The 27,101-nt window shown below is 46.8% G+C and overlaps 2 protein-coding genes and 1 long non-coding RNA gene across 15 annotated transcripts in view; 2 read left to right on the top strand and 1 right to left on the bottom strand.

The window, feature by feature from the left end:
* The window catches only part of FAXDC2 (fatty acid hydroxylase domain containing 2), a 32,686-nt gene extending 21,439 nt beyond the window's left edge, over positions 1-11,247 (top strand). For all 3 annotated transcript variants that reach the window (XM_055112821.1, XM_003828967.5, XM_063604279.1), the window contains 4 exons: positions 6,138-6,343; positions 7,152-7,257; positions 8,320-8,486; positions 9,274-11,247. In XM_055112821.1, the coding sequence (XP_054968796.1) occupies positions 6,138-6,343; positions 7,152-7,257; positions 8,320-8,486; positions 9,274-9,430 (636 nt within the window). In that variant the 3' untranslated portion in view covers positions 9,431-11,247. The remainder of the gene's footprint in view (positions 1-6,137; positions 6,344-7,151; positions 7,258-8,319; positions 8,487-9,273) is intronic.
* LOC134730378 (uncharacterized) lies at positions 656-6,117 on the top strand. The gene is made up of 2 exons (XR_010112138.1): positions 656-944; positions 5,173-6,117. It is a non-coding gene; the product is annotated as an uncharacterized LOC134730378 (long non-coding RNA).
* An 887-nt stretch (positions 11,248-12,134) lies between the features above and the next one.
* LARP1 (La ribonucleoprotein 1, translational regulator) overlaps positions 12,135-27,101 on the bottom strand; it is a 129,646-nt gene continuing 114,679 nt past the window's right edge. For all 11 annotated transcript variants that reach the window (XM_008954411.4, XM_057302368.2, XM_055112820.2 and 8 more), the window contains 8 exons: positions 26,583-26,706; positions 26,251-26,456; positions 25,689-25,795; positions 24,050-24,201; positions 21,476-21,620; positions 18,695-18,804; positions 18,411-18,538; positions 12,135-15,856 (listed from right to left, as the gene is read on the bottom strand). In XM_008954411.4, the coding sequence (XP_008952659.1) occupies positions 15,647-15,856; positions 18,411-18,538; positions 18,695-18,804; positions 21,476-21,620; positions 24,050-24,201; positions 25,689-25,795; positions 26,251-26,456; positions 26,583-26,706 (1,182 nt within the window). In that variant the 3' untranslated portion in view covers positions 12,135-15,646. The remainder of the gene's footprint in view (positions 15,857-18,410; positions 18,539-18,694; positions 18,805-21,475; positions 21,621-24,049; positions 24,202-25,688; positions 25,796-26,250; positions 26,457-26,582; positions 26,707-27,101) is intronic.

Raw genomic sequence — 27,101 nt, 5'->3', positions numbered from 1 at the left:
CACTGTTCAGATGAGGAAACAGAGGTGTTACACGGGTAAACTATGATTCAAATGCAGGCTTTGTGACTTCAGGGCTCACATTCTTAATTGGCTCTCCAGAATATTACCTGCCGTCTGTACAACCTTGTGGTCTACACAATGACTACAGAGCTACATTGGAAGATCTCATTGCATTCTGCAGAAGCTGAGGTTCAGAAATGTCCAGTGAGTAGCTCAAGATCAGATTGCTACTAGGAAACAGAGCCAGGGCTCATCCCATCTGACACCAAGTCCAGTGCTCCTGTACCACATGCACCCTCAAGTGGGCACACAAGCAGGAAAGAACCTCACGAGGCCATTTAATCTTTGGCTGTTTCAAGGAAGGACTGGCGCCTGAACTAACACATCAGAAACAGATCCTCAAGTGGGAAGCTGAATGCTACCTGGTGTTCCTATGATCCATCCCTGCTCTGTTTACTCTCCCACTGCCTGAATGGCTAGTTCACACCTCCTCCCCTAACTGCTGGCAGAGGGAGGGCCTTGCTTCCCATTTCACTAAGAAAATTTAAGCCTGGGCGTGGTGGTTCATGCCTGTAATCCCAGCACTTTGGGAGGCCGAGATGGGCAAATCACTTGAGCTCCGGAGTTCAAGACCAGCCTGGGCAACATGGCAAAACCCTGCCTCTACTAAAAATACAAAAATTAGCTGGGCGTGGTGGCGCATGCCTGGAGGAGAACTGCTTGAACCTGGGAGGCAGAGGTTACAGTGAGCCGAGATTGCACCACTGCACTCCAGCCTGGGCGACAGAGCAAGACTCTGTCTCAAAAAAAAAAAAAAAAAAGAAAAAAAGAAAATTTATGCAGACTGGGGCACAGTGGCTCAGGCTTGTAATCTCAGCACTTTGGGAGGCAGAGAAAGGAGGATCGCTTGATGCCAGGAGTTCAAGACCAGCCTGGGCAACATAGTGAGATCCCTGTCTCTACAAAAAAAATTATTTTAATTAGCCGGGCACAGTGGTGTGTGTCTGTAGTCTTAGCTAGTCAGGAGGTCAAGGCAGGAGGATCACTTGAACCTAGGAGTTCAAGGCTGAATCGAGCCATGGTTGTGCTATTGCACTCCAGCCTGGGAGACAGAGTGAGACACTGTCTCTAGGGGAAAAAAAAAACCAAAAAACTAAAGCAAGCAGAAGAGTTTTATAGACGCACACCACATTGGGCAGTGACCAGTACCTGCACCCACATGCTCTGCCTGCCCACCTGACGCCACAGGTGAACTCTCCTTGCTCCTGTCTGTGGCTGATTCCTCCCCTATCCATGTACTACATCCAGGAAATGGCTGCTGCAATTCTCTCTTTGCTTTCTTGTATCTTCTTTTCCTTCTCTTTCTCTCATTATTCCTCTCTAGATTATTACAAACGTGGTAATTTTTTTCCATCTAAAAAACAAAACAAAACAAAACAAAAAAGACCCCACCAAGTGTGGTTGCTCACTACTGTAATCCCAAACTTTGGGAGGCTGAGCCAGAAGAATCGCTTGAGCCCAGGAGTTTGAGATCAGCCTGGGTGACAGAGTGAGATCCTGACTCAAAAAGAAAAATAAATAAATAAAACAGGCCAGGTGTGGTGGCTCACGCCTGTAATCCCAGACTTTGGCAGTCTGAGGCAGGAGGATCACTTGAGCCCAGGAGTTCGAGACCAGCCCAAGCGACAGAACGAGATCCCATCTCTACAAAAAATTTTTTAACTAGGCAAGTGAGGTGGCGTTTGCCTGTAGTCCCAGCTACTTGGGAAGCTGAGGTGGGAGGATTGCTTGAGCCCAGGAGGTCGAGGTTACAGTGAGCTATGATCATACCACTACACTCTAGCCTGAGTGACAGAGCGAGACACTGACTCAAAAAGAAGGAAAAAAAACAGGCCAGGTGGAGTAGTTCACACCTGTAATCCTACCACTTTGTAACGCCAAGGCAGGAGGAATGCCTAAGCTCAGGAGTTTGAGACCAGTCTGGGCAACATGACAAAACACCCCACCCAACACTGTCTCTACAAAAATTACAAAAATTAGCTGGGTGTGATGGTGCATGCCTGTAGTCCTAGCTACTTGGGAGGATGAGGTGGGAGGATTGCTTGAGCCCAGGAGGTTGAGGCTGCAGTAAGCTACGGTTAGGTGTAATGGCCTCACCTAACATGTCCTCTCACAACAGGCTGGCGAAACCTGGCCTCGCGATGGGATGGAAGTAAACAAAGAGTGCACTCCAGCCTGGGTGACAGAGTGAGATCCTCTCTCACAAAAAAACACATACACACACACACACACAAAATAACAGAAAAAACAACTCTTAACTAGCAAAGTTCTTTGAGAGAGTTATCTTTATAGTTTCCAATTCCTGTCTGTCCACTCTTATTTGGGTTTTGTTGGTTTTTTTTTTTTTTTTTTGAGACAGTCTCCCTCTGTCACCCAGGCTGGAGTGCAGTGGCACTGCGATCTTGGCTCACCGTAACCTCCACTTCCTGGGTTCAAGCAATTCTCCTGCCTCAGCCTTCCAAGTAGCTGGGATTACAGGCATGTGCCACCACGCCTGGGTAATTTTTGTATTTTCAGTAGAGATGGGGTTTTACCATGTTGGCCAGGCTGGTCTCGAACTCCTGGCCTCAGGTGATCCACTAGCCTTGGACTCCCCAAGTGCTGGGATAAAAGGCGTGAGACACCATGCCTGGCCATCTGTCTACTCTTTTCCCCAACATTCTGTAATTATGAAAAATGTTAAAAATACATACAGAAGGTTGAAAAATAATGTAAGAATTATGCATTCACATATCACTTAGATTCAATTTTAAATATTTTTGCTTTATATATAAAAATATAAATATATATGCATCTATACATTTTTCCTATTTGAAAGTAAGTTTGAAACATCATAAAACTTGACCCCTAAATCCTTTAGCCTGCATCTCTCCTAAAGTAATCACAAAAGCATTGTCTCATTTTCTCTATAAACCTCCTCCAAATTAGGTGTCACACCTAGAAAAAGGCTTTACCAACATTTCTTTTGGTAAGTTCACCAATGATATGGTTTCATTAGAGCACCAGAGACATTTCCACAGCTGCTGACTCCCTCAGCCTTGAAATATTTTTTTCACTTGGCTTCCAGGACACCCTGCTCTCTAGGTACCCCCTCAATTTTTTTTTTTTTTTTTTTTTTTTTTTTTGAGACAGTCTTGCTCTGTTGCTCAGGCTGGAGTACAATGGCGCAATCTTGGCTCACTGCAACCTCTGTCTTCCGGGTTCAAGCGATTCTCCTGCCTCAGCCTCCCCAGTAGTTGGGATTACAGGCACCTGCCACCATGCCCAGCTAATTTTTTGTATTTTTAGTAGAGACGGGGTTTCACCAAGTTGCCCAGGCTGGTCTTGAACTCCTGACCTCAGGTGATCCATCCACCTCGGCCTCACAAACTGCTGGGATTACAGGCATGAGCCACCGCGCCCGGCTCCCCATCACATCTGATTGTTCACTTTTTCACTGTCCCTTTCCTGATTCCTTCTCTTCTCCCCAACCTCTTCATGCTGAATGTCCCATGGGCTCTGGCCTTGGTCCTCTTCTCTATATTCATTCCCCCAGTTATCTCTTCAGTGCCATGACTTTAAATACCATCCATAGGCCGACAGCTCACACATTTATCTCTCTAGCCCAGAACTCTCTACTGAATTCCAAGCTGAAATATCCAACTCCCTCCTTGACATCTCCACGTGGATACTAATAGAAATTGCCGATTCATGATGTCCAAAAGAGCATTTCTGATCGTCCTGCCAAAGCCTTTACTTACTACCCACAACCTCCCCAATCTGAGTGGATGGCAATTCCAATCTTCCAGTTTCTCAGGCCAAAAACCTTGGAGTCATTCTTGACTACTCTCTTTCACTTCATACTCCACATCCAATCTATCCGGGAACCCTATTAACTCTATTTCTGAAATAAATTCAGAATCCAGTCACTTCTTACCACTTCTCACCACTTCCATCACTATTACCCTGGTCTAATTCACCATCTTCTCTTGTCTATATTACTGCTTTTTTTTTTTTTTTTTTTTTTTTTTTTTTTGAGACGGAGTCTCACTCTGTCACCCAGGCTGGAGTGCAATGGAGCAATCTCAGCTCACTGCAACCTCCCGGGTTCAAGTGATTCTCCTGCCTCAGCCTCCTGAGTAGCTGGGATTACAGGCGCACACTACCATGCCTGGCTAATTTTTATATTTTTAGTAGACACAGGGTTTCACCATATTGGTCAGGCTGGTCTCAAACTCCTGACCTCGTGATCTGCCTGCCTTGGCCTCCCAAAGTGCTGGGATTACAGGCGTGAGCCACAGCACCCGGCCTGCCTTTTTTTTTTGAGATGGAGTCTTGCTCTGTCACCGAGGCTGGAGTGCAGTGGCATGATCTCGGTGGCTCACTACAACCTCTGCCTCCCGGATTCAAGTGATTCTCCTGCCTCAGCCTCCCGAGTAGCTGGGACTACAAGTGCATGCCACCATGCCCAGCTAGGTTTTTGTATTTTTCGTAGAGACGAGGTTTCACCATGTTAGCCAGGATGGTCTCAATCGCCTGACCTCATAATCTGCCCACCTTGGCTTCCCAAAGTGCTGGGATTACAGGCGTAAGCCACAGCGACTGGCCTTTTTTTTTTTTTTTTTTTTTTTTAACAAGATTGGGTCTCACTCTCTCACGCAGGCTGGTGTGCCTTAAACTCCTGGACTCACATGATCCTTCCACCCCAGGCTTCTGAATAGCTGGGACTACAGGTGCACACCACCACATCCAGCTTTTTTAAAAAAATTAGATGGGGTTTCGTGATGTTGCCAAGGCTGCTCTCAAATTCCTGGCCTCAAGTGATCCTCCCACCTCCACCTCCCAAAGTGCTGGGATTACAGGTGTGAGCCACCGTGCCCAGCCTGATATATATGTTTTTATATTTGTTGTGTCTAGTCTACCTTTCTCACTGGAACATAAATTCCATGGGGGCAGGAATCTTTGTTTTGCTCATGCTTTATTTTCAACACCCAGTACACTGAGTGCTACATAGTGGGTACTCAATAAATATCAGTTAAATAAATAAATGAATAGATAGATGTGATACCCCGCCTCTTGGTCAAGGTTTCCAGAAGGTGTAATGGCCTCACCTAACATGTCCTCTCACAACAGGCTGGCGAGACCTGGCCTCGCAATGGGATGGAAGTAAACAAAGAGTGAATTCTGAAATCGGTTAATGCATGCAGTGCCTGGAAAGGCTGGAGGAAGAGGCAGGCCTCAAGCTGGGGACCATTCTGAACCTGTCGCGCTTTGGGGCAGAAATCCCTCCAGCTCACAGAGGGAACTTGGAGAAATCCCTTCTAACCAAACAAGTTCATCAGGATCCAGGAAGTAATCTATGGTCACAGGACTGTTGCCTGGAGCCCCAGTGCTCTGACAAAGGGAAGGGTCAAAGGGTTGCTGATTCTGGGGGAAATACTGGCTGCAGTATTGAGGCCAAATGGAGTTTGGACACTTGGGACCAGCTCTGTACAGTGGACCCTGGTGGAAATGCTTGGGCAGGCCCCCATCTTCACAGCATCACTGTGAAAACCAGCAAGTTGGTCAAGAAGCTGGATAAGCAGTTCCTTGGCTTACCTGCTTCTTTGCTCTGGGCCTACTGCAGGGAGGCTGGACCACTTGAGGAGGCAGATGATCTTGATCTCTGCATCCAATCATGAACAAGGTTCTCTGATGAAGAGGGGCTAAACGGCTGAAATGGGGTATCACTCAGAAAGTCACAGCCTTCTCCAAGCACCATGGAGGCTACCCAAGTTACCTGTAAATACATGGGGCCTGGCCAGAGAAATGGGGAGGGCAGTGGTGATAATGTGCAGAACCAGGAAGAAGGCAGGTTCCGACACAGACTGAAGGCTGCTGAAGTTTCCAAGGACAGGGGTATTACTCACCTGCCTAGCAGCCAGGGCCTTATTCTGCAACGTTTCCAGGCCCAGAGCTGGGTGGCAGTCAGGAGCTACTGGCTGTGTCCTGACATCTCTCCCAGAATCCAACCAGAGTGAGGGCCTCCTGTAAGCAGGTCACGGTGGAGCCTACTTCTCACACTCTTATCCATCTCCCTCCTCCCTTCCCTTGGGCAGGTGGATCCTGTGAAACTGCGCCAGTCTATCCGCACAGTTCTTTTCAACCAGTGCATGATATCTTTCCCCATGGTGGTCTTCCTCTATCCCTTCCTCAAATGGTGGAGAGACCCCTGCCGCCGTGAGCTACCCACCTTCCACTGGTTCCTCCTGGAGCTGGCCATCTTCACGCTGATCGAGGAAGTCTTGTTCTACTATTCACACCGGTGAGCAGGCCCTGCCTGAGGCACAGCTGGCTCCTCATCCTGTCTAGGGCTCACTGATCAACAAGGAAACTGAGGCCAGGTGCAGTGACTCATGCTTGTAATCCTGGCAATTTGGGAGGCTGAGGTGGGCAGATCACTTGAGCCCAGGAGTTTGAGACTAGCCTGGGGAATGTCAGGAGACCCCGTCTCTACAAAAAAATTTAAAAAATTAGCCAGGCATGGTGGTGTGTACTTGTAGTCCCAGCTACTTGGGAGATTGAGGTGGGAGGATCACATGAGCCCGGGAGGTCAAGGCTGTAGTGAGCTGTGATCACACCATTGCACTCCAGCCTGGGCGAAAGAGCAAGACCTTGTCTCAAAGAAAAAAAATAAAAGGAAACAGCTTCTGAATTGAGTGTAGGCCAGTAAAATACTCCCTGGCCTCAAGTCTCCCATTAAATAGTTAACAGGGAGACCACTAGTTGTCTCATAACTGACAACTTGGGACAACTGAGGAATGAATGTCCAGAAGAGAAAAGGCCTCTCTGATTGTGTGGGAGCCAGGGCAGTTTCCCATTCATTTCCTTATTCAGTCCTTTCTGGGCAGCATCCCATTTTACAGCGAATACAACTGGCATAGAGAAGCAAAGCAACCCACTCCCAAACTATGCAGTATAAGGGCTGGGGTTGAAATTTGAAGGCAGGTCTCGGTGTTTTTAACTTTGCTCCGTGGATGTAACCCCTAGTTCCTATTTTTGGTTTCTCATGGTCTGGTTGGGGAGGGAGAAAGAGGAATCAGCAGGTTATTAACTATTAACTATTTCCCCAGGCTCCTTCACCACCCAACATTCTACAAGAAAATCCACAAGAAACACCATGAGTGGACAGCTCCCATTGGCGTGATCTCTCTCTATGCCCACCCTATAGAACATGCGGTGAGTAGAGCTCTACGCTTCCCAGAGCAAAGGGCAGACGGCCCCAACCACCTTCCTGAAGGTCTCCTGCAGAGAACTTAGACCACACCGGCCCTTTTTCTTCCCATTTAAAAATAGCTACCATTTATTGTCAGCCTTCCATATGCCAGGCTATGTTAAGTGCTAACACAGTTGTCTCATTTAATCATCCCAACAACTTATTTTTTTTCTTTTTGAGACAGGGTCTTGCTCTGTCACCCAGGTTGGAGTGCAGTGGTGTGATCATAGCTCACTGCAGCCTCCAACCCCTGGGCTCATGTGATCCTCTAGCTTCAGTCTTCCAAATAGCTGAGACCACACATGTGCACTTCCAAATAGCTGAGACCACACGTGTGCACCACCAAATCTGGCTTTTTTTTTTTTTTAGATAGAGTCTCACTGTGTCATCTTGGCTGGAGTGCAATGGCGTGATCTCGGCTCACTGCAATCTCCCGCCTCCCGGGTTCAAGCCATTCTCCTGTCTCAGCCTCCTGAGTAGCTGGGATTACAGGCGTGTGCCACCACGCCTGGCTGATTTTTGTATTTTTAGTAGGACAGGGTTTCACCATGTTGGTCAGGCTGGTCTCAAACTCCTGACCTCGTGATCCACCCACCTTGGCCTCCCAAAGTGCTGGGATTATAGGAGTAAGCCATCGCACCTGGCCACATCTGGCTAATTTTTAAATTTTTTGTAGAGTCGGGATCCTATTTTGCCCAGACTGGCTGGAACCCCTGGCCTCAAGCAATCCTCCCACCTCTGCCTCCCAAATTGCTGGGATTACAGGCATGAATCACCACACCTGGCTCCTCCAACAACCTTTTTAATCTTAATTTTGCTAACAAGAAAGTTGAGGCTCAAACTGCGTAATTTGTCCCAAGTTACAAAGGTGAATGCCTTCAACAAATCAAAGTCCCGAAACTCTCACCTTCTCCAGATCTGGGTCAAGGAAGTTTGCCTCTGGTACCACCTTGGGACTAAGTGTACACCCAACTAAGTCCCTTCATCTCCCTGGACCCTGCCTTCAATCATCCCTCCCCTTGCAGGTCTCCAACATGCTACCGGCGATAGTGGGCCCATTAGTAATGGGCTCCCACTTGTCCTCCATCACCATGTGGTTTTCCTTGGCCCTCATCATCACCACCATCTCCCACTGTGGCTACCACCTTCCCTTCCTGCCTTCGCCTGAATTCCACAACTACCACCATCTCAAGTAAGGCCCCTCTCCCCACAATGGGTCCCTAGGCAACAACCATCACCCTCCCTCCTTAAGCTTCTGATAGCAGACACTGGTATCTCAGTTTACATGTGAGTGCTAGTTGGGGAAGAGGTCTGATGGCTGGGAAAATAACCACACTGGGATGACCTTACTCTTTTCCTTCTGAAATTGGGTCCTCCTCCAACTGGGGGTTTTAAACCTTTATTTGGGCTCTGGGCCCTTTGAATAAGCTCTGGACATTCTCTTTAGAAAAGTACATATATGCATAAAACTCCTGCAGGCAATCACAAGGAAGTCATGTATCTCTGAAAGCCCCAGACTTTTTCAAGTGTAGTCTACAAACCTCCTATACCAGAATCACCTGAGATGCTTGTTTAAAATATAGGCTCTTGAATTCCACTCCAAATATGCTGAACTAAGGTATCTGGGGGAGCAGGGCCTGGAAACCTGCATTTTAGTTAAGTGTTCCAGGGGATTCTGATGCTGGTGATCTCATACCTGAAGAAGCCTAGTTCTGCTAGAGATCCTCAAAGTGTGGGCATCAATCACACAGCAAGCTTTTCAAAGGAGGACTCCAGATACGGCAAATTGCAGGTTTGGAGTGGCCCCCGGAAGATGCATTGGTAGCAACTCCCCAGCTTATTCTGATGCAGATGGTCAGGATGGTGGTGACAGGTGTGGGGTAGGAGGGCTGAGAAATGTGTGAGGCTGGCACAAATGAAATGGGATCTGCACGGAAGCCTCCAGCATTGGCACTGCAGCGCCATCATCTCTCTTCTAGGTTCAACCAGTGCTATGGGGTGCTGGGTGTGCTGGACCACCTCCATGGGACTGACACCATGTTCAAGCAGACCAAGGCCTACGAGAGACATGTCCTCCTGCTGGGCTTCACCCCGCTCTCTGAGAGCATCCCAGACTCCCCAAAGAGGATGGAGTGAGAGACGGCCTAAGTGTCATCCTGGCTGTCCCTCAGCCATGGGATGCAGACATGGCTTCCCGATTGCACCTAACAATTTGCCTCCTTCGGCCACACGCCCTAATGATGGCACCACCAGGGTAGAGGGAAGGTCGGCTTCCCGGAAAAGCAGGGCCAAGGATGAGGCTTTCTCCAAACTACTGCCCTTGATGTCCCTCAATGGGATCAGGAGTTAGCTTAAGAAAAAGGAAAACAGCTCCCCAGACTGGAGGCTGGTCAGAGGGAGGAGACCCCTGGTCCTCTGCTGTGGAAGGAGAGGGGTTCAGCCCCAGATAACTCCTTTGTGGCCTGGGCAGGATGCAGAGAATGACAAGGCTGAAAGGAGAGGGACTGGAGGCTGCCTGGCTCCAGCGAGAGCGCCTTCTGGGACCAGAGGGTGGGACGGCCAGGTATCACTTTGCCCCTTCCTGCCCCAAAAGGCTTTCACATACCCCACTCAGGCCAGAGCCAAGACACCCTGGCAAATCGTTATAGGTCTCAATTCATGACATACCAGATGCCAGTCGCCACTTCACCCAACACACACACAAACATACACACACCAAACACTCTGAGTGAGTGGTAAAGGCCCCGTTTTAACTCTGGCCCACCGCAAACAAAAGGTTTCCTTCTGTGGGGGAGAAAAAAAAATCCAGGAGCTCCTTCCCGGATTAAAACAAACGAGGTGCAGACCAAACTTTAACACCTTTAGCCTTATGTGGAAACCAAAAACCAACTGCTGGGAAACTGTGAAAAGCCCTTTTACCCACAAAGGGAGGGGTCAAAGTTGCTGCCCTTTGGGGACACCCGAGACCCCTAATTAGCCTATCTGAATGAGGACCAAAGGTTAGAACCCTCTTTCTCCCCGAAGAAAGAGCCCGGAAAAACATGGCCGAGCAAAGGGCAAAATCCTTTCTCCCCCGAATGCTTTACCAGTTTCTCAGCAACATTTATTCAAGATGATTTTTACCAGGAACTTATCAAAGGCAAAACCACAGCTGCTTGGGTTGAAGTCCCCATCCTGGCCTCCTCTCAGCCGCCAGACATGGCCAGGAACCCTGTGGTTCCCAAGAACAATTTAAAGATCACTCTTTGATTTGAAAGACCACCATTATCATTTTACTAAATTCTTATATATACTTGTGCCTTTTCCAACTTTCAGTTCTCTTAAGAAAAACATCCACTGTAGCTTTATAAAATACCTTAGTATCAGCTAGGTCCAAGTCTCCAGGCAGGACTATCAAAATGGACTCCTTCTTCCTATCAGCTCTAGAACCCCAGAGGACTTGCCCAGTAGGCCAGCTGAGCACTTACCAGGCAGCATCTCCCTGGCCTTCCACAGTCTCGCCTGTCTCTGGCCTTGGTGGACCTGGCTCCCTCCCTAGGAGGCTTTTGCCCTTAGCTTGAATATAGTTCCTGGTGCATCAAAGCTGTAAGTTCTCAGCTGCTGGCCTGCACTCATCACCTCTTCCTACAAATAAACATTTGGAAAAAAGTCCATCTTCAATATGCTTAAAGAGAAGGGTAGGAGATAAGGAGAAAGAACAGATACGGTTTTTTTCCCCTTTAAGGCCTTTAGATTTTGAGGTACTGTAAGGGGCCTAGAAGGACAAAAGGCTGTCATTCCCTCTTCCTTTTGGCAGGCAGGTTATCAGTCCTTGGCAGAAGGGCCCAGGCCTATCCTTTTCTGTATCAAACAAAATCCTTGAGGTTGGTATACAAGTTAAGGCTGAAAAAAGGCCTTAAATTCCCAGTAAAGAACGTGAAAGCAAGCATGTAAAATAAACTGGTCTTCATGAATTCCAGTGGATAATTTTTTTTTTGAAGGGAGGTGTCTACTACAAGACTTCTAATACTTCAGACATAGCATTTGGAAGCTCAGGCTGTGAAATTAAGCTGCTGTGAGCATTCCTAACGATAATTTGTGAAAGTAAGTTTCAATTAATTCATCTTTCTGTTTTCAAAGTACAATCCGTCTGCATCAGCCCTGGACACTATCTCCTAAACTTTCCTTTGGCCTGTGGAGGTCACTGGTGGTAATGAAGTACCTGCCAACCTCAAGAACAGTGAAAAAGCACTCTCTAGAAAAACCATTTACCCAAGCCAGGTATGGGAGACAGTTGTCAGATGAACACGTAAATAAGGCCATGCCCCATTTTTAGTTTTGTAATTTATACGGGGAATGGGGGACTCTTTGTTCTATCCCTCCCCAGCATCACATCTCAGGGTTCAGGGGCTGACCAGGATTCCGTAAGGCCACATGGTGCTGGATCATTCCTCCTTCACCCCCCTGTGGAAAAGTCTGTTCATAGAGGGGTTGTGGCAACCCTCCATAAGGAGCCTCATCGTTTTTCTTCTTGGCTGTCTCATAACACAATGCAGGCCACAGCCAGGGGATAGAAAACCTGGAAGCTGACAAGTGCGCTGAAATCCTGGCATTATGCTGGACTGCTGTTTTGTGGCACTGGCTGTGACTGTCACGTCTCACTTAAGACACAGGGTGGACATGAACTCAAGGCTTGTAGAAGCCCCTGCCTTAGGCAGACTCCTCGAAGTCCAATGGCAGAACCCCTGCCGAGGTTTCATGTGCACATTGAGTGCAGGGTTCCTCCGGATCTGGGGGAACCCTACCAGAAACCCATCCTTCACACCCAATAGCAGTAACCTAGATGGAAGACCAGCCAGTATTTTGCCTTTTCAAGTGTTTATTTTTATACATTTTTTTGTATTAAAAAGAAAAGCATAATTACCACAAATTACAAAGGACTAAAGCAGGACTAGAATAATGAATGAATCACTTCAGCCTGGAAAGCAGATACTCTCAATAATATTAATGTTATAATACAAGCTCATTCAAGTATTTTACATTTTTTTGTCCTTTTAAATATGATATCCTAGCACATAGTAAAGATAACGTACTACGAGCGCAAGGTGGAGCCTTCTCCGCAAAGCCAGATGACAAGTTTTCCTCTCCAGTGAGAAACGGGCTCCAAGTTCTTATCTTCTCTGCCATCAGCATGGCTGAAGGGGGAGAGGGTGGGTGTTAGGGAAAATCCAGGGACCCTTCCACACAGGAGGTACTCTGGGGTTCCATTCAGGAGGGTGCCAGATAATTCAGATCACTCTACCCAGGCTTTTTGGCAAAAAACAACCCTCACCCTCCGTAACTAGTCATCTTCCTTGTCCCTCCTCCTCACTTCCCTTCCAGGGCCTTCTAAGCAGCTTACTTTCTTTTGTAAAATCAATCACCAGGAAAGGGAAAAAAAAAAAAAAAAAAAAAAGAGCTACAATGGAACAAAACAAAAACATTTAACAACTTTGACACAGGGGCTCAGCACCTCTATCTGAGCCCCAGGGGTCCAGGCTGGGGCAGGGCTGGATGGCCCTTCTCTACTGGTAGTGCCTTTGCTCCCAAGTGCAGGAAGAGGGCTAAAGAGAAACCTGCCCCTTAACAGGGCTGAGGCACACAGACCTGCTGATGTCTGATGCCCAGAGGTTATGTTGGCATGGACCAACCTTGGAAGGGATAGGATGAACAGAGGGATCTGGGCAGGCTGTTGCTTTATCTCAGGTCTTGGATCCCCATGGGACGATGGTAGGTGTGAAGTGGTTAGCCCTGATGGCCCCTGCCACTTCTGGCATGCTTGTCACAGATACATCGGTCCTAAATTCAAGTGTCTTCAGAAAGTGAAGATGTAAACTACTCTTTGCAACATTAACTCCTAACATGTTACCAAAAACAAAAACAAAAACAAAAAAAAAAAAAGGAAAGAAAAGAAAAAGCTCCCCTACCAACCACCAGCCGATGTTGAGATGAAGTCCTCACCTCCCTGCCCCAAAGGGGCTTCCTTTCAGGGATGTCTGTGAAGAAGACGGCAGCCCCCTGGCCTGGGAGTAAACTCTAGGTAATAACAGCCTTTCCCCATACCCTAAGGCTTCCTTGTGCCCCAAACCAGCAGAGGAAAAACACTGAGGTTTCTGTGGTGCTGGATACAGTACAGGGCTGCGTGACCTGAAGGAAAGAAAGGAAAGGAGAAGGGGGTCCAGGAATCCAGTGTCCGGTACAATGTGGGGCAGGCACCAGACTGGGCAGGGAAAGGCCTCGGATACCACCATCATAGCAGAGACCAGACGCTCATCCTTGGTTTGAGACATGAAGTCACAGGAACTGAGATGGGCTTCCCACATACCAACCACTGGGAGGGCAAAGGTGGGGAAGGGCACAGGCTAAAAATTAACAAGGTGCCCAAGGTAAAGGGCAAGCCCTTGTCAGCCTGGGATACTGTCTCCTACTCCCAACCATTGGGCCCAACAGAGGAACCAGTTGAAAAGGAGGGCCAAAGACATTGCAGTAAGTAAGCAACAGGACAATGAACTCCATGTTGCCCAGATCCCATTGAGAGTGAACATGCAGTCATGCCCATAACCGACACACATCCCAGTCCATGTGGGTCAGTCCTTCATCACCCTCCCTGCCTTCTGACAACAGCAGACTCCAGCCATTCCATTGTCATTCACAGCCCAACCCAAGCAGTCAGTGGCTGAAGAAGAGAATCAGGTATACTCTATGTCCACATATACCTTCCTGCCACAGGGCTTCACCAACTGGCAGGATTCCCCCCAGCCCCCAACTCCTCCTCATCCCTTGTTCCCAGGCGGGTCAATTGGAGAGTGAGCAGAGATAGATGGCTTGCAGAAGGGTATGCAAGATGGGGAGACTCCACCAGACCTTAGGGAGAGAATGGCATCTTTCTCCACCTTTTAAGAGAGACAGAGCCTCCCTGAGGTCTCAAAGATTTTTCAGGGCAACACAAGAAACGTTTCCAAGCCTCAGCTGCAGGTGTTCACCTTTCCACTCTGGGGTGTGAGGAGATGGTAAGCCGAGGACAAGTGTGTTCCAGATGCAGGCCAACTCTGTTCTCCAACAGTTTGAACCAACTTGGCCTTGGGGTTCCAAGGGTAGGATGAAGGGTGTCACGGCAGGACGGGGCCTGGCGTGAGGCAACAGCAAGCAGAGCGAGGACACAACAGTGGCAGCAGTGTACAGACACAGGACGTCAGCTTCAAACGATGCAACAGCAGGGATATCTTGGGCACGGCTCTGATTCGAGCCACTCCCAACTCTCTTGCCTCCAGGATGGAGGCACTGTACATGCAACAGTCCAGAGAAAGATTCTAGCCAGTCCAAGCCCAGGCACATCCAGAGAAGGTGGGAGCTCTTCGGGTTGACTCCACCGAGGAAAACAGGCATTTGGGTATTTCAGATTCCCGCTCCACAATAAGGCAACTTTTAAAAAAATATTATTTCCAAAAACAAAACAAAAATTCCAAGGGGAGGGGAAAGACATCACTTTCTGTGGATTAGGTGGGGGTTTTCTGATTTTTTCTTTTTTTTTGGTCTTTTATGGTCGATTTTGTCTTTTTTCTTCTTTTTTCCCCATTTTTTCAAGGATGGAAAGGTCAGAGAAAAATAAAATAAAACATCTTTCAATAGTCTTTCCTGGTAAAAGCAGCGTCTCTCTGGGCTGGGGAGTAAAGGGTGTGGGGCAAGGGGAGTGGGGAGAGGCTGAAACCTTCCCCCAAACCCCAGTTTTAGATCCTTTGGTTTCCTTCTCCCAGAAGATGGCAGAAGGGCATGGTGGGAACAGCAGGGAGAAAATATGGTGATGACAAACCCCAGATGATCAAGGGGCTGATGCTCCTGGGGCCCAGAGGTACCACCAGAGCCTTCTATGAGACAGTGCTGGGCAATGGGGGGGCCTGCAGGGCCTTCTTGTGGGCTGCATAGTTGGCTTGACGGGGAGCAGGAGGTTAGGGGTGGGGACCAGGGTTGCAGCCTACTAGCCGCGGGCAGGGCTGCAGAGTGATTTTGGTAATCCAGATGAACTATCAATAATTTAAAACTTGATATATATATATGTATATATATATAAAAATCTCCCCCCTTTCCCTCCCCCCTTAGAAGAAGCTAGGATGTCAAGAGTCATGGAGAGAGGAGGGGGAAGGGGATGTAGAGGCTCCTGCCCAGGGGTACCTCTGATAGCCCAAATGGTGTACACAATGCTACTCAGCACAAAGGCCTGTCCTAGTAACTCCAGGCCTGTCCCTTCATTGTCCCCTCTCCTGGGACCGGGCACCCCCATGGACTCTTACCCACCCTACCCCTTTCCCCCCTCAAGCCCCAGGGCTAAGGAGCTTTTCACTTTCCCAAAGTCTGTGTGTTCGAGTGCTGGCTTGTCCATTTGGCATCTTCCCGGACGGGCTGGCCGGTGGGTGGTGTAGGGGGTTGGCTGATCATGGCAGCAGGCCTGCTGGAAGACTGGGAGGGGCACCGCTTCCTGCCCTCACCGCCGCCACCTCCTGCTACCACTGAGTGTCGCTTGTGGTTGCCCTCCTCACCCATGGGGGGCTGCAACAGAGGAAGGAGTCACAGGTGATCAGAAGCACTATCTACGCCCTCTTCCTTGCCAGGCCCGTCTAGACACTTCCTACTTTCTACCTTCAAATATAGAAAATCAATGGGTTTAACCTTAAAAATAAATTATAAGTTATTAAGCGTTTCTTCATGCCAAGCCTTGTGCTGTTTTATGCACACACTCTCATGGGGTCAGCATCACCCTTTGATGTGGACCCATGGACATCCGATTTTATAGATGAGGAAACTGAAGCACAAAAAAGTAACTTCCCCAGGGTCTCATAGCTGGTAACCGATAAAGACAAAATTTAGGTCTATCTGCCCCAAAAGGCCAGGCTTTTATCCAACCTCATTTCTGCTTCCCTTCCAAGAAGGGATCTCTTGCTCAGAAATGTGGAATGTGGCACGCAGTATGCTGCGACGTCTCAGCTCAGAAGGCCCAGATCCTTCTGGGGATCACCTCATTCTCTTCAAGGTCCAGAGGATCCTGAACTAAGACTCAGACCATGCTCCAGACTGGCCTTACCACTAACAAAGGTCTTATAACCCCGAAGACAGATGTTTCCTTCCCATTTTGGGAACCAAAACTGAGTCCTTGTTCCACCCTAATAGGTCTACTTATCACAAAGGTTCTCTGTAACTTGTACCCTGCTCCCCTCCCTTCTCCTCCTCAAGGGTGGAAATGCTTAAGAATAAAAGAAAACAGATTTGTCTTTATATTGAGAGACCTGAGTGGCTCTGCCATTATGTCACTGGATGGCCACGAACCTCAGTTAACCTGTCTAATAAGTCCTGTCTGCGTCACCACATAAGGGTTAAATAAGGTCAATGTAAAGTACCTGGCACATAATAAACACTTAATAAATGGCAGTTTTAAAATAATAAATGTGGGCCGGGCGCGGTGGCTCACGCCTGTAATCCCAGCACTTTGGGAGGCCGAGGCGGGCGGATCACGAGGTCAGGAGATCGAGACCATCCTGGCTAACACGGTGAAACCCCGTCTCTACTAAAAATACAAAAAATTAGCCGGGCGTGGTAGCGGGCGCCTGTAGTCCCAGCTACTCGGGAGGCTGAGGCAGGAGAATGGCGTGAACCCGGGAGGCGGAGCTTGCAGTGAGCCGAGATCGCGCCACTGCACTCCAGCCTGGGCGACAGAGCGAGACTCCGTCTCAAAAAAAATAAATAAATAAATAAATAAATAATAAATGTGATGATTTGGCTGTGTCTCCACCCAAATCTCGATCTTGAATTGTAGTTCCCATAATCCCCACATGTCGTGGGAGGGACCAGGTGGAGATAATTGCATCATGGGGGCAGTTTCCCCCATCTTGTTCTCGTGATAGTGAGTGAGTTCTCACAAGATCTGATGGTCTTATAAGGGGCTTTTGGGCCGGGCGCGGTGGCTCATGCCAGTAATCCCAGCACTTTGGGAGGCCAAGCAGGTGGATCACAAGGTCAGGAGTTTGAGACCTGCCTGGCCAACATGGTGAAACCCCATCTCTACTAAAAATACAAAAATTAGCCAGGCGTGGTGGTGCGCACCTATAATCTCAGCTACTCAGGAGGCTAATGCAGGAGAATCACTTAAACCCGGGAGGCGGAGGTTGCAGTGAGCCAAGATCATGCCACTGCACTCTAGCCTGGGTGACAGAGCAAGACTCTGTCTCCAAAAAAAAAAGGGGGCTTTTACTCCCCTTCACTCTGCACTTCTCCTTGCTGCCACCATGTGAAGAAGGATGTATTTGCTTCCCCTTCTGCCAAGATTTTAAGTTTCCTGAGGCCTCCCTGGCCATGCAGAACTGTGAGTCAATTAAACCTCTTTCCTTTATAAATTACCCAGTCTCGGGTATGTCTTTATTAGCAGAGTGAGAAGGGACTAATACAAAATGTTAAGGGCTAGTCTAATTGTCATTTACTTGCATTTGCCTTTTTGCTAAAAGGTTTGAAGGGAATAAGACAAAGAGACATCTCTACTACATTATAAACTCTCAGAAGGAAAAACTGAGCCTCTTTCCCTTATCTCTAAAGCACCGAGCACAGAGACATCCAATCAGTATCTGCTGAATCAATTAAATCACTCCAGCTTCCCTTGATATACCCAGCAGTAATAACCCAGCCCTGCCACTGGATGTCACCGTTGAGGCGCTGCTCCAAGAACATAGAGACCTGGGCATTAATTTATAAACTGGGGTTGGAATTGGCTTTTTCCAGAAAGAACAAATGTGTGTATCTTGGATACCCATCCTGATCAACTAGTAGTGGCTAACTTGGGCACAGTAGCAAGGAGGATGGTGAGATAGGAGAGAAAGAGCATTATGATGGTACCACAGAAAGGGGAAGCAGGAGCAACCATACAACTATCTCCAACTAGCCTTCATTGGCCACTCACTCTCCATTTTAAAGGTGAAAAAACCAAAGCCCAAATTGTGGGGAGCAGGGAGAGGGGTTCCTGGGCTAGGGGCACAGCTGGACCAGAATCCAAGTATCCTGATTCCTGGTCCAGTTTTCTTTCCAGGACAAGCAGAGTTAGAGAAAGAGTTTCACTTACATCTACTCGGAAGTCTTCAAGACGTCGGAATTTGCCGAGGTATTCTTGCAGTTTGGGGTCAATGTCCAAATTTTTGGCTTTGGAATATTTCAAGAAGGCCCAGAACTTCTCCAGCCCATACAGTTGGCCTGTAGGAAGAGGTACAGAAAAGCTGAGCTGGTGAGGATAAAGAAGTTCAGAGGAGAGAGGGAGGTGTTGTGTAATACACAGAAAGACCCAGGTCCAACTGGGGAAGAGGAGGCCTACATGACCAGGCCTCACTCAGATCCAACTCTGGCTCTTACCAGCTTCATAGTCCTTCACCGTTTCCTCCTGAAAATCCTTGAATATGTCCAGCCGGAACTTCTTTTCCAGGCCATAACTATAGTATCGAAAAAGGCACTCCAAACCATATCTGTAGAACACAAGTCAGTGAAATCAGGGCAGTTTCTTCATCTGTAAAACGGGAAATGTGCCTGCATAACAGAGGAACTATGAAACAGTTTAAACTACGTGTTATTTCTGTATTGAAAAAACAGCATACACGCTTTAACAATGCTAGTCTAAGTGGGTCCAGCATAAAATGTTCAGAGCTTTCCTGCGGTCAATGAACTCTGTCCCCCTGCCACAGACATTTGTTTACTCCTATTCTTTTACGAAGTATCTATGGTTGCTTTCTGCTACAATAACAGAGTGAACGGAGTTGAGTAATTACGACAAACACCTTATGGCCAACAAAGCCTAAAGTATTTACTGACTCTTTCCAGAAAAAGTTGGCCAATCCCTGGTATAACTCTGCAAAGCCATTTGACCATGCCAATTAGTAGGTTTGTTCATTTATCTGACTCAGAAATTTCACTTCAAGGAACACATGTGGCCAGGCGCTGTGGCTCATGTCTATAATGCAAGCACTTTGGGAGGCCAAGGCACGCAGATCACTTGAGGTCCGGAGTTCAAGACCAGCCTGGCCAACATGGTGAAACCCCATCTCTACCAAAATACAAAAATTAGCCAGGTGTGGTGGTGGGTGCCTGTAATCTCAGCTACTCGGGAGGCTGAGGCAGAAGAGTCGCTTGAACCTGGGAGGTGGAGGTTGCAGTGAGCCGAGATTGCGCCACTGCACTCCAGCCTAGGTGACAGAGTGAGACTCGTCTCCAAAATAAAATAAAACAAAACAAAAACAAACACATGCCAATAGATTTAGATCTTTTTTTTTCTTTTTTTTGAGACAGAGTCTCACTCAGTCACCCAGGCTGGAGTGCAGTGGCACGATCTTGGCTCACTGCAACCTCCGCCTCCTGGGTTCAAGCCATTCTCCTGGCTCAGCCTCCCGTGTAGCTGGGACTACAGGCATGTGCCACCACACCCAGCTAATTTGTGTATTTTTAGTAGAGACAGGGCTTCACCATGTTGGCCAGGCTGGTCCCAAACTCCTGACCTCAAGTGATCCGCCTGCCTTGCACTCCCAAAGTGCTGGGATTACAGGTGTGAGCCACAGCACCCAGTCCAGATTTAGATCTTAACAGATGTACCAAACTGTTTACAGCAGCATTAATTAAGCAAATACAAATGTCAACGAATAGAGATGCAATTAAGAAAAATCATGGCAAATCTATACAATGGAGTAATATAAGCTATTAGAAATTAATAGTAAGGCACGGCGCGGTGGCTCACGCCTGTAATCCCAGCACTTTGGGAGGCTGAGACAGGCAGATCACAAGGTCAGGAGATCGAGACCATCCTGGCTAACATGGTGAAACCTCGTCTCTACTAAAAATACAAAAAAAATTAGCCAGGCATGGTGGCAGGCGCCTGTAGTCCCAGCTACTTGGTAGGCTGAGGCAGGAGAATGGCGTGAACCCGGGAGGTGGAGGTGGAGCTTGCAGTGAGCCGAGATCGCGCCACTGCACTCCAGCCTGGGTGACAGAGCGAGACTCCGTCTCAAAAAAAAAAAAAAAAAAAAAAAAAAGAAAAAAAAAGAAATAGTATAAATGTATACTTAAGGATACTGAAGAATGCTTACAATACATTATCAAATGGAAAAGACATGTTCGAACATGTTAGACATAGAATGAGCCCATGAGTCCATTTTTGTAAACAAGTATGTAAATTTTACAACTACACATGCATACAAAGTCTGGAAGAGCACAAACTTCATAGGATGAGCTAAATACATTAAATATGCCAAGAAGAAACTAGGAAGCTTGATGGCAGAATAACACTTGCTGTCTCTGGAATGATGGATGTTTTCATCAGCTTTTCCAAACTTGTCTTTTTTCATGTAGTTTACAGAGAGCACATTTTACATTGAAAATTGGGGAGGGGGTGGGGGTGTGGGGAGGTCTTTTTTTTTTTTTTTTTTTTTTTTATTTAATAGAAACAGGGTCTTACTAAGGCAGAACGATCGCTTGAGCCCAGGCTGGTCTCGAACTCCTGGGCTCAAGTGATCCTTCTGCCTTGACCTCCCGAAGCGCTGGGATTATAGGCGTGAGCCACCCAGCCAGGAAAAAAGGACTCAAGGTTTTTTTAATAGCAAAATATTGGAAACAACCTAAGTATCCACTAATAGGAGACTGACTAAATAAATCATGGTACATCCATATAAGACCATGTTACAGCCCATAAAAAAAGAACAACAAAGTTAATTATGTACAGATATAGAATGATCTCCAAAATATAGTATTAAACAAAAACAAATGCAAGGTGCAAAAAATATTATAACGTAGGCCAGCTTTTGCGTAAACAAAAGGAGTGGTAGTGGCATGGAAGACTACACAGATGTCTACTTACTTACATAGGGTCCTTTATAAAGGACCCACAAGATTCTAATACTGGTTGCCTGTGGGGAAAGACACCAGATGGGTGGGGGACAGGGATAAGACGACTCTTCATTATACAACCTTCTAAAATGTTTGAAATTTGAACCATGTGAATATACTGCTCATTTAAAAACAAATTTTTCATCAAGTATATGAATGAACATACACATGCAAGGAATTTCCAACTACAGTTCTGGAAGCAGACCAACTAGGGATCCCACATCATCCCTAAGCACCAGCCAAAGTCCCCCACCCAAACCTGCTCACCTGTAGCCTTCTTTGGCGTCCTCCAGAGCCAGCTGCTTGAACTCCTCATACATCTTTTTGTTGAAGTGATCTCGGAGGAAGAAGGACCAGAAGCGGAAGAGTGTGTTCATCTCCTGAGACTGGCCAATGCCCAAGCGCTTCCGCTCTGATGGGAAAGAAAGGAGGAAAGGCATGTCTCAGGTTCAGGCTGCCCTTGCTTCAGGGAGAAAGGATCCTGGAACTTAAGACTTGGTCCTTTCTCCTGTACTTCCAAATCCCCTCACTCATCATCTGCCACTCAGTCATTCAGCAGATATCTATTGAGCACTAACCACTCTGCCCCAGGCCCTGATGCTGGGAGCTGGGCCTGTACTTTTCCAGGAGCAGGTGGCAGCAGCTTCTGCACCAGGCTGGCAGTCTAGCTCTTCACCTCAACTGGTACTACTTTCAAGTGCCGTCGAGACAAGACAAGGCATGAACAAATTGTTTGTAAATTCTAACAAACTGTATTTAGCTCATTACCAATATTTACCTCAAGAGTCCTACAATACTCACAAATACAAAACAGTAATATCAAAAAATGCACAACACCAAAAGCACAAGCAACAAAACAAGAGAAAATGAATACCATTAAAACAAAAAAATTTTGTGCATCAAAAAAGTGAAAAGATAACCCATAGAATCAGAGAAAATATTTGCAAATCATGTATTTGATAAAGGAATTCCTACAACTTAATAACTAGAAAAACAATCCAGTTTAAAAAGCATCTTGGCTGGGCAAGGTTGCTCACATCTGTAATTCCAGCACTTTGTGAGGCTGAGGAGGGAGGACTGCTTAAGGCCAGGAGTTCAAGACCACCATGGTCAACATAGTGAGACCCCTGTCTCTACAGAAAACTTTTAGTAATTAGATTGGTATGGTGGAGCATGCCTGTAGTCCCAGCTACTCAGGAGGCTGAGGCAGGAGGATTGCTTGAGCCCAATAGTTCGAGACTGCAGTGGGCTATAATTAAGTCACTGCATTCCTGCCTGGGTGACAGAGTAAAACGCTATCTCAAAAATAAATGTTAAATAATAAAAAGAAAGAAAAATAGACAAACAATAACAAGTGTTGGAAGGATGTGAAAAACCAGAAGACTCACATATTGCTTTTAGAAATATAAAATGAAAATTTTATATTTCAATATAAAATCCCAAAATTTCCACTTTGGAAAACAGTGTTTAATTTTGTCAAAGGGTTAAACATGGTTACCCCACGACCCAGCAATACTACTCTTCTAACCAAAATAAAGGAGAAACTATGTCTACAGGAAACCTATATGTGAATATGCCCAGTAGCATTATTCACAATAGACAAAAAGTAGAAACAACCCAAATGCCAATCAACTGATGAATGGATACACAAAATGTGATACATCCATACGATGGAATATGATTTGGCAATAAAAAGAATAAAGTACTGATGCATGCTATGACATGAACCTTGCTGTGTATTTGTTAGTATACCAAATATACTAAGGGGAAGAGGCCAGTAACAAAGGACCACATACAGTATAATTTATGTGAAATGTCCAGAACAGGCAAAATCCTTAGAGGTAGAAAGTAGATTAGTAGTTTCATAGGGCTGGGAGGATTCTGGGGGTGGGGAGTAGTTTGCATGTATAATGAGTATGACTGGTAAGGGGCATAGCATTTTTGGGGGTAATGAAAATGTTCTAAAATTGATTCTGGTGATGGGCACACAACTATATGAATATACTTAGAGCTATTACATTGTATTCTTTAGGTATGTTCCATCATATGTAGATTATATCCCAATAAAGCTGTTATTACACATAGAGTAAGAAAGAGAGAAGTGAAGTGGATGAATCAAGAATTTAGCAGCCATGTTTTGTTGAATGAAAGAGGATGAATGAGTTAATAACTACAGGTGACTAGATTGGTTTTGTGCATCTTTACAGCCAACCTATCAGAATACTAAAAGAGCAGGGACAGACAAGAGCATCTAGACAGGCTCGTTCCTTACACTATCATCTAGAGAGGGGATCAGCAAACTACTTTTGTAAAGGGACAGAGAACAAATATTTCAGGCTTTACAGAAGACATATAGTCTCTGTCACAAATCTTTTTTTCTTACAACCCCTTAAAAATGTAAAAACTGTCCTTAGCTCCAAAGCCATACGAAAACAGAATACTGGCTGGATTTGACTCACAGGCCACAGTTTGGCAACCTTTGTTCTAGAGAGCATATGCCACCTCTTACATACCCTTTTGTGATGGACAGTGGACTAGACCTGACAATGGCTGAGTCAGTAATCTTGCCAGAGATATGGAACTACTTAATTGACAGCTTTAATAATCAATAGAGGAAGATCAAAGAACACAAACGTTGTGAGTGCCATATCCCCCTAGCTTCCTACAGTTTAAAACTACCTGGCCCGAGTCTAACTTCAGTCCTTCTTGCTATAATGTCATGTCTTTTTTTTGCTCTGAAGTCAGAGAAAAGAGTCACCTATCCCCGTATCCCCCAACTCTTATACTCTGGGTCTAAATAACGGGCCCAGAGGCTCGTCTCCTGCCCCCCACACTTCTTACCATTAAGGCAGCGCCTACGATACTTATGGTAGACGTGTTGTGTGAAGCCATTTTCCTTGAGCAGTTCATGGGAAGGATGCTGGAACTTGGGCAATGACTGAGGGGTACAGCCATAGCTGCCAACTGTAGGCGTCCCTTCTGAGGGGCTGGAGCTACAGAAACCACAAAAAATACTGTCACCAGGTTCCCCACAGCAGCCCCACCATAAGGTCAGGAGGGGTCCCTCTGATCCGTTCTGTCAGCCAAGATCCATCCTCTCACAGGGTATCAAACAAGGAGGCCCAGTTACGGACCTTTAACTTATATCCATGGGTCTGATTAACTCTGCATCAACTCTCAGAGAGTTTTACAGAGGATACTGAGGCTTACAGAGATTAGGAGACTCATCCAGGGTCATAAGACTATTTAATGGCAGAAACGTGTCCAATGATAAAACTTGAGCTTTTAACCATTTATTAACCTTAAGCATTTAACCTTTTAATGAGCCATCATGGGTCAATCCATCTACAGTGAACCCTTGAACAACATGGGTTTGAAATGCATGGATCCACGCGTGGGTCCACTTATACGCAGATTTCTTCCACCTTTGCCACTCTTGAGACAGCAAGACCAACCCCTCCTTCTCAGCCTGCTAAACATGAAGACCACGACGATGAAGACCTTTATGATCATTCTACTTCCACTTACTGAACGGTAAATATTTTCTCTTATGATTTTAACTTTTATTTTAGGTTCAGAGGTATGTGTACAGGTTTGTTAAGTAGGTAAATTGTACCTCACTCTCCTCCCTCTCCCCACCAAGTAGGCCCCAGTGTCTGTTGTTCCCTTCTTTGTGATTTTCTTAGTAATATTTTTTATTTAGCTTATTGTAAGAATACAGTATGTAATACATATAATATGGAAAACATGTGCTAATTGACTATATCTTATTGGTAAGGCTTCTGGTTAACAGTAGGCTTTTGGAGAGTCAAAAGTTATACACGGATTTTCAACTGTGTGCGGGGTGGGTACCCCACGCCCTTCGTTGTTCAAAGATCAATTGTATATTTTCTTCAAAAGCATGCCTATTTGCAGTCTGTGCCATCTCTGCAGGGAGTAGAGAGCATTGGTCATAGGTAGGTGGCTCTCAAAGCTTCCTTTGGGAAACAGAAAACACACACTGGGGCCATCTTACTGAAATAAATAAAAAAGAGTGTGGGCCCTACCCCAAGAAGCAGGGTCAGTAGATACAGGCTGGGGCCAATAAATATGTATTTTTTTAATTTTTAAAACTTTTCAAGTAGCCTCCCAAGACATAGTAGGCTCAGAGAGACTGCCAGAAATCTGTTTATTCAACTAACTGGCTATTTTTCCTCAGACAGAAAGTAGATAGCCAGGCTTGGAAACCAATTCAGAGATTTTCTCTCTGCACGTATGAAAATCTGGTCTCACGTGACCGCCACACCACTTCTTTAGGAAAAAAGCCTACCCCTCATTCCCAGGTCCTGGGCTGAGCTTTCCACACCACTGGTTTTTTGAAAACCTCTTAGATGAGGGTCCCTTTAATTTTCAGACCAATCTTCTTGGTCCAGTCAATTTCATGGCTCGCCCACCCATCCCACAGGCAGCCTGATCACTCTTCCCCCTCTGCCCCAGGTACCTGATGGAAGCAGTACGGGGCCTGTGCTCACGGGAATCCATCACCCAGCCCACATGGCTCTCCAAGGGTGGGTTTGAACTGTGTCTTGTCTTTCTTTTTCGAGGCATCTGCAAAGGTTAGCCCAGGGTTTGTTACTGTTTGTACTCCTACAACTCTGAGGAGCATCAAGCACTTGTAGGACTAAGATGGGCATGATGTCTCACATTTTACAACAGCATTTTCATATTCATTCTCGTATAAAGTTCACAGTGGTGAGCTAGGAACTGGTATGCCTATTTCAAACAGGTGAAGAAATCAAGGTTTGGGAATGCAGTGATTTGCCCAAGGACTCATACCTGGTCAATCCTCCTTAGGCCTTTCAACATGGGGTCACCACTCCCACACCCAGTATATTTTGCAGATGTGGCTACCTAATCCTAGGTGAGCCCACCAGCCTCAGAACACAGAGCAGGTGAAGGATTTAGCACTTCCTTAGCTCAGACAAGGCAAGGGAGAGAAGCAAAGCACTGGAATGCAATGAAGTAGACCCAAGACTCTGAGCAGCCCGACAGGAATGCCTCACCTTGGCATCCAGTGTCCGTCCTTCCTTCACCACTGGGTAAAACCGTGATGTCTGGCTTGAGTCTTTGAGCTGTGGTGTCCGGGGAGTGCGAGGGGTCCTGGTGTTGCGGTAGTTTGGTGACTCTGGGACAGTGGTTGGTAGAGAGCGGGCGATGGTGGAGGGCTCAGGAGCACCAAACAACTTGTTGGCCAGGGCATCCGTAGGAACTGCAGAGGCAGAGAGAGGAGTCAGGAAGCAGGGAAAGGCCTGTGGCATCCACCCCAGGATAGCCCCCAGTCCAAGGGCCGTAGACCCTCTCACCCATGTCAGGATCTCAGGTGTCTGCTTCTCACCTTGCTGGAACCGAGGTGGCCCAGGAGGAACTTCCTGGTTGGGATCCACAGGGGGCTCAGGGGTCAGTGTGTCAAACTGCTCCCGGCTGATCATATTGACCTTTTTGAAGTTCTCGACTTCTTGCTGCAGAGGTCATGAGATGGGTGGGGAAAGATGTAAGTAAGCAGGCTGCTCTAGCCTGTTTAAGGAATCAAGACTGGCAGGAAGTTGGAGAGGGCAGCTCCCACGTTGACATATGTGGAATTCTGGTCCCCAGGCTCTCAGCTGCCCAGTCACCATTCCTCACCCCAGTTACCTTGGCACAAGTGTGCTAGCCCAGAAGAAGACAGTGCTTGCCCTGCCCTCCCTGTAGTAAGACTGAGATCAGGCTGACAGTAGCTCCTCAGGAACTCACTACAGACTCCCCCCTGAAAGCTCCAGTGTCTCCCCATCTCTCTTTCTGCTACTGCCTTATCACACAGTGGCTGGGCAACTCTCCTTCCTCCTTACTTCCAGGAAACACACTGCTACTTATTACA

Source organism: Pan paniscus, chromosome 4 (genome assembly GCF_029289425.2).
Source record: "Pan paniscus chromosome 4, NHGRI_mPanPan1-v2.0_pri, whole genome shotgun sequence".
NCBI lineage: Eukaryota > Metazoa > Chordata > Mammalia > Primates > Hominidae > Pan > Pan paniscus.
Note: the sequence above shows the minus strand (reverse complement) of the source record. Positions and strands in the feature narration are given on the sequence as shown.